At 43.2% G+C, this 7,351-nt stretch overlaps 1 protein-coding gene across 1 annotated transcript in view; it reads right to left on the bottom strand.

The window, feature by feature from the left end:
- Positions 1-2,576: 2,576 nt before the first annotated feature.
- Positions 2,577-7,351, bottom strand: part of LOC119435413 (guanine nucleotide-binding protein-like 1) — a 59,829-nt gene continuing 55,054 nt past the window's right edge. Inside the window, exon 12 of the mRNA XM_037702284.2 lies at positions 2,577-2,819. Coding sequence (XP_037558212.1) covers positions 2,626-2,819 — 194 coding nt within the window. The 3' untranslated portion in view covers positions 2,577-2,625. The remainder of the gene's footprint in view (positions 2,820-7,351) is intronic.

Here is a 7,351-nt window from a genome sequence, read left to right as displayed (position 1 = left end):
GTGCGTGCAATGAACCACAAGTAATATTTTGCGACAAATTTTGATATGGCTTGTTTTATAACTTCAACAAGGTGTGTAAATTGGAAGAGCATATCTTTCGGTTATTTAATCAGTGTGCTCCAAGAATTCACTTGGTTCATTGCAGTTTAAGGGCTCGCCTATATTGCTGCCAAGAATTTTGTTGTGATGAGACAAATTAAAGTTGAGAGTGTTGGTGCAAGACCCACATTTAATTTTTGTGATAACAAAAACTTAAAATAAATTGTTACAGACATTATGAGGCTCTCGTGTGCCTAGAAAAGTGTGCTCTATAATGGAGACTAGTAATCTTTAATCTTTTAATTTTTTTTTCCCTGGAACTTGACCTCATACCTTAATCTTTTTTTCTCTTCCTCATAACTTCTCCATCTACCTTGTACCGCCACCTATGCCTGCAACGGATCCGGTCGTATCAATCTCTTCACTGCTTTTTTTGCCACCAATACTCTAAACGTCTCTTGCGAATGCTGACCGATTGATGCTTCCGTCCACTTTCAATCCAAGCGCTTCTGGAATGTGTATGTTACCTACGGGTCTCACTGGGTGAATACCTTCGCATTCCATTGGGATATGCTGAGTAGCCTCCGGGTTTTTGCTGCAGCAAACACATGCCTGATCTTGTTGCGAATATTTGCTCAGGTATGTTTTTGTCCGTAGGCAACCAGATCGAGCCTCAAATAGCAAGGCCCTACCCTTTGTGTTATCTTACAGATTTTCCCTTCTAATTTCTTCTTTCCCATTCTTGTAAATCTCCATGGTCTTTTTTGCTTCCATTCTTTGCATTGTCAGTTTCTTTCACTTTCTTTTGGGGACTCCTGGTTGTCTATTTAACATGTTTGTCTGGTTGGGCTCTGTGCTACCAGGTAGCTGCACCGTGCGAGCCGTTCACATTTGCGTTTCCACTCATCCGGTAAAACGCCCAGTCCGCTTGCATTTGCTGGAATACCGGACACGCTAAAACTGTAGTGAGCCATGGTAGAAAGGCATGTGCACTGGTACTATCCTTGCCATGTAGAAAAACACTCCATCTTCGAAGTTAGCCTCCTTCCTGTGTGCACTTGGGAGAGACTTGTCATGGAAAGAGCAAAGTGCTTCATGAGCAGGAATCTCTACCACCTCAATTTCGGGCAATGCTAGCTAGCTAAGCAAACTTATGGCAGCGGAGCCAAGCTGAAGGTGTCGTACGGCTGCAGGTGCACCTAGTGTACTAAACATTACCAGCACCTTGATCATGATTGGCTCCTTAGTACATCGCCAAGATCACAGGAATAACAAATGGGCCCTTTTACAGCAGGATTTTTTAAGAATCAAGCACTTGATGAATTCAAGATGCGCGGAATATGGTGTTGGTAACATGGATTCAAATTTTGCAAGTATAGAATTATCTTTGTTGTCTATGGAGCTTCACATCACAGGAACACAGTTTTTTTAACTGCACAAATTGTTCCTAGGAAACTTGAATTTTAGTGTAATATCACAATGCAGTTTGGGCATGAATTTGTCTGCAAAGTAACACATGCTGCAATAATGGCTGAACGAAAGCCTACAAGCCTTCTAGAAAATCTCTCTCCACCATTAGAGACATCAGTGGTGTTGCCTCTGCATCACACACTGCCTGCAACACGCGAATAGCCAACAGCTCGGTGAACTATAGCATTCCTCTGAAATGCAGGGTGCACACTGAAAATGCTCTGCCCTGCAAAAAGTGGAGGTAAGACTAAAAGAGGTGGGGGTTATGACCGGGTCACATGGGCCCTCGGCTCTGATATAGAAGGCAGCGGCACAATGTTGCTTGCAAACACTGGTTGAGGATATGCGAGAGAGCCTCTCCTACAGGGAGGGTAGCTCCACTACCTCACATTTGATTTGCTTCTATCTCTTATTACCAAACCCACTTTAAAAATTCTTGAGGGAGCACATTTTCGTCCAGGGTGTGTCATAAATTTCAGTGCATAACCAAAATTTCCGACAAAGCCTGGTAAGGGAGGACCCTCCTGGACATAAGTTATGGAAATAACATTTTGCATAGATCGAATTGAACTGAAGGCGAGATTTACAAAATTTCACTGTTGTGGCTTAATTATGGTCGTAAATGCTAAAAATTTTAGCACCCATAATGTCATGCTGTGGTGCAACATCCACATAGGCACTCTAAAAGATATAGATTTGTGCATATGGTTGGACTGGGGATATAATTTGCAAAGGTGCAAGGTCTTTGGTTATTAGCATAGCCATAATTGCTAAAAATGGGCCAATTCACTTCCAAGCGAAGAAGTTGTTTACACTGCACCATCCAATGCAGCAGTCATTCTCAGCATTCCTCTCACAAAAATAGCTTTGTTGTCATTATTGTCATGTCATTCAACAAAAAACGTAAACTGCATTATGCAGCAAATGACTTAATGCCAAAGGTACGCAATTCAGTGTTTTACTTGCTTGGTGTGGCTTGTCATTGCATATGTAGTTACCCAAAGGTTGTGTGAACTGACATGTATCTACCTTTTAGAGCTGAGAAATGCAAAGAATGCAGGCATCTGTATGACTTCCAAAAATAATTTTATTGCTGTCTTCGAAGGGTTCTAGCACCTACACCACATCGTTAGCCAAGGCTGCAAACTTGTTGCTCTGGAAGTGGTCCTCCTCCTCTTCCTCTTCTTCATCTTCCTCACTACTTTCGTCTTCACTCTCCTCTTGCTCACTCTCAGAGGAAGCAATCTTGGCTGGGGGCTCCCCACGAATTGTCGCAAGGTGAGCCAACAGAGCACTGTCTACTTCAGAGCCTGGAATCGCATGGGAACAAATACTTCAGTGCTAAAGCTTGCATTCCAGAGAGAATGTCCCCACTATCCAAATATAGCGCGACCGCCACAAAAGCCAAAACCTAGTTTGGAAATGTTTAGTGTGTTAAAAATTTCACCTGTTCTCTAAGACACTGGTTATATACAACCTGCTGTGCTTTTTTTTGCTGGCCGGTCCTTACAGCTTCTTTTTAAAGTACTGTTTAACAATTGTACAAAGAGCATTCATTGCAACTTTGAACACTGGTCTTTTAATATGAAAATTATTTTGCTGCTGTGCTTGCTACATACGAAATGTGCGCTGCATGGCACAACATAAATGATTCCATTTCCATTCCAATTTGTCAGAGTTATGGCAACAATTGTAACATGGCACCATTTTTAATGCAAGACAGCATCTAGCAAATGTTGGCACATTTTCTTGGTCATATTAATTTTCAGTATAAGAGGTTACATTCCACAAAGCTGGCAGATTGCAAAAATTATTGCTCCTGGAAAATTGTGCCATAAGCATACCTGGGGACCTCAAAATTCGGCACCAAAAGAAAAAAAGTTGTGCAGATTCTACGCGCTGTGAGAATCTTATGCGAAGCATTCTGCAGGTACCTGGCTATCTAGCATTGTTTGGGGCTTTGCACAACTATACAAGGTGGACCAACATGTTCCTGCAAAATGAGCAGTTGTGTGTGTGTGTGTGTGATAACCATGGCGTAGACGATCGTATGACTGCAATGGCATAATTTCTACACCAGCCGTTTGACACAAGCCTATGACACGGCGATTGTTAGGTTCTACATAGGTAGTCGACGAGCATAAGCGAGATAAACACTGATTGTGACGTCATCATAGACCACGTGTTGTAGAATTATATGTTATTTCATGTGGTGTATGTTAAAACGACAATAAAATTTTTACTTTGGCAATCATGAAGTCTGTACAACGTTGCAGTTTCTACATAGCGCAAGCTGCTACAAGGAAAGTACTGGGCAAAGTGGGCCGGTCCTGGAGATGGTACAGTCTAAAACAGCACCTTAAAGTGCAAGCTGTCACAAGGAAAGAAGACGGCACAGGCCATGTGTTTCAAAGAGCAGGCTGATTGGCTTTGAAACTAGAGAAGTATGCATTGGATCGTGGCCTAATAATCGTTAGGGCACCTGGCTGCTGTGCTCGACGGCAGAGGTTCAGTCCCCAGATCAATCTCACATTTTATTTTTCTTAAGGTGAGGCAAGACAGGAACCTACCTACCTACCACAAAGTGTCAAGAATGACGCAAACAAGGCTTCACATTAACATCTGCTCTTTTCTTTCTGGGCCACAGCAAGGTCAGGAATGACTGTGAATGGTTGCCAGTAATTATTAGATGTCTCGGTGCTCACAGTGTGACCAGAGAAGGTGCATGCATAATTAAGCAACTCGTACTATGTCCCATGACATTTGCCCCCTCTCCACTGGCATAAAAGCTGTATGTGGCAGCTATGCTTTAAAGGGCCCATCGCCAGGTCCGGCCACATTGAGCTGACAAACGCAGTGCATACAATGCGTGCTAACAATAGCGTCTGCTAAGTATTACATCGCTAGGCGCCGCCGAAAGAGCTGAAATTTACAAACCAAACACCGTTTACCCTTCTCTTTGTGGGCTCCCAGCCGGAGAGTTCACGTAAATGCGCAAGTGCACCTATGTACATGTCTGCTGCGACGTCACTCATAGTGATATGCGACTAAAGGAATTATTCAAGGTAACAGCAGTTATTTGTGTAATCTGTTGCTTCAATAGGCACATTAAAGTTTAGAGAAATAATAAAACACACAAACCGAATGTCTGCGTGTTATTGTTTTACTTCGTACCGTAGCAAGAGAGAGGTACTTCCATTTCGTCTGCTCGTTCCCACATCGTTCACTTGCGCGCGCAGACAACAAAACTGTCATTTTATACCGTGTTCCAGCGCGCAATCATGCTCTGTGATCCACTTGTGTCTGCCTCGGTGTTCGCGTAGCACTGACTTATACCGCTAGTCAGGTGTTCTCGTGCACAGCGCGCAAAATCATGCGTTGTGCGAAATGAGACAAAAGCAACAGCTTGCGTGACACCGTCAGTGGAAGTGCGCCAGTAGCAAAAACGTAGGGAAGGAATTTCGCTTGTGGAGGCTAGATGCGGCAGGTGGAGAGAGTGTGATGTTGGCAGTGAAGCTCGCCTCCTGAAATCATGGGTTCGCCTGCACTGAAATATTTCTATCTCGGCTATTAATAAACCAATTTGAAAAAATCTTGCAGTAGAACTCTCCAGGGCACGTAACAACTTCCAGCGTAATAACCGAAATATTGTATGTGGCGTGGTGAGGGGCCTTTAAGGGAGCCGGCCATTATGCAACTCGTATTATACCCCTGACACACGGGCACTCCGTAAAGTCCTTTAGGTAAGGGGACATCTACCGGAAAGGCGTTCAAGCGCAGTGACACACGACAAAGGAGTACTATCTCCCTCCTGGCAAAGTTCCTTTACGGGAAAGAAGATTGGGCATCTACTTTTCGAGCGGAAAGGTGTACTCTCGCATATAGTGTGCACAACTCATCAATAGACTAAAACGTGTTACATAACTACGGTGCCCCGTGAGTTTTTTTTTACCTTGGAAAATGTATTAATCTTTAGAGATAATGTGATTTGTCAAACAGTAAAGATTTACTCTAGCTATACTATCAAACGCTCGCACCACGTTGCTAGCGCCGCCATGTTGAATTCCGAATATGCGCATTATAAGCCATCAAAAAATGTTTTCAGGTTCTACAATCACTAAATGTAATCTACATGGGCAGCTTTTTGTAAATGTTTCTCTCTTGCTGCTTGAACAAGCAATGCATTTTTTTTAGGGGCGAAGCACCTTGGGGCCGAGCCTTGTCCCTCATTGTCCGTAGCTCTGGTTTGCCATAGAGACGGCTAGGGGCGCTGCGGTGCACAAGGGCTATATAAGCGCTGTATATACTGTACACATGTACAGTATATATATATATATATATGTGTATACGTATAGTATATGTACGCCAAGCTCCGGCTTCCGGCTCCGCTTCCGGAGAACGTTTCTGGCGTTTTGCCCGAATGATCCCCCGGTGCTTCGCCCACTCATCATCATTCACTTCGTGGATATGCGTTTTTTTTTTTTTTTTGCGGCGTTTATCTGAGGAACCACCTAAAGAAGTTAGTGCGGTTCCGTGTGTCATTGGCGCACAACCTTTCTGCAAAGAGTCCTTCGGAGTAACAAAAGGGGTTTCCTGCAAAGGATTTCACTTTTGCCTGTGTGTCAGGGGTATTAGACTTTTCCTCGTGCTTATGCCTTAATGCATGTTTCAATCTGAAGTGAACTGAGTTAGGCCTACACTGCCTATACAAAAATAGCTTGGATTTAAATCTGATTTTAGCTAGCTACCTAGCACATAATGGCAATTACGATGCGACTGTGCTGCATGACACTGTTTTTGTTTTTTCATGGTGGGGTTGGGGCACCTTTTGGTCAGATTTATGGCCATCGGGAGGATTGCTCGAAATTCAGGAGTCTCCTGGACAAATCAGGAGAGTTGGCAGGTATTCACAACTACCTACACAGTATGTATCCACATTACACTCGCAAAAAACTTTTATTTTGCAGATGGCAACCCCTAATGACAACAGTCGAGGAGAAGGGGATTGAGAAAATACATGTTTGAACAACATAGCCAAAAGATTGGAATGGCCTACTTGCTTTTACTGCTCTCATCACTGATGCATTCCATTTATGGAAAGTTACTGGGGTATGCGAATAGCAATTATAGAGGCAGAATCAAATAGTGTCAGAATTGAAATGCGAATAGCAATTATAGAGGCAGAATCAAATAGTGTCAGAATTGAATTTAATCAAGTATCAAATAATGAATTAGCATGTTTTTGTCATTACATTGCATGTTATGAAGTGCTTTTTATTTAAAAGCACAAATAGAGCATTGATTACATTGCATGTTATCAAGTGTTGTTTATTAAAGGCACAAATAGAGCACTGATCCTATTTGCATACTCGGTACTCATTGGCGAGTGCAAATAATAGTGGTTTAGCTGGTAAAGTCCGGCTCCCTGAGTGACTTAACGTGCACTGCTATGCAATTTCTCAGGTTTTCGGGATGAAATTGATCGCACCTTTGCTCCAATTTTGTGCTTTATTGCAAGTAATTGGCGATGTATTTAAAAATTAAATTGAGGGGTTTAACCTCCTGTCACAGCAGAGTGGGTTGTAAGGGAGGCTGTATTGGTAGACACCGGATTAATTTTGGCCACCCTGAGCCACCTTTCTTCGAAGCCTCGAAACGCCTTGGAACAAGAATGGCGCCTCCCAGGAATATATATTACCGAAATAATTTTTCAAGATGACCTAGTCTGTGTAGATACGAGCACAATATTTAGCTTTCTCACCCCCCCCCCCCCCCTCAATGTTCTCCGTTCTGAAGGAGCAGGGCACCGCCGTTGGCAGTGCACTGCCTACAGCGTTAAGGG

Source organism: Dermacentor silvarum, chromosome 1 (genome assembly GCF_013339745.2).
Source record: "Dermacentor silvarum isolate Dsil-2018 chromosome 1, BIME_Dsil_1.4, whole genome shotgun sequence".
In the NCBI taxonomy this organism is placed as follows: domain Eukaryota; kingdom Metazoa; phylum Arthropoda; class Arachnida; order Ixodida; family Ixodidae; genus Dermacentor; species Dermacentor silvarum.
The sequence above is the reverse complement of the archived record's forward strand: the minus strand, read 5'-3'. Positions and strand labels throughout refer to the sequence as shown.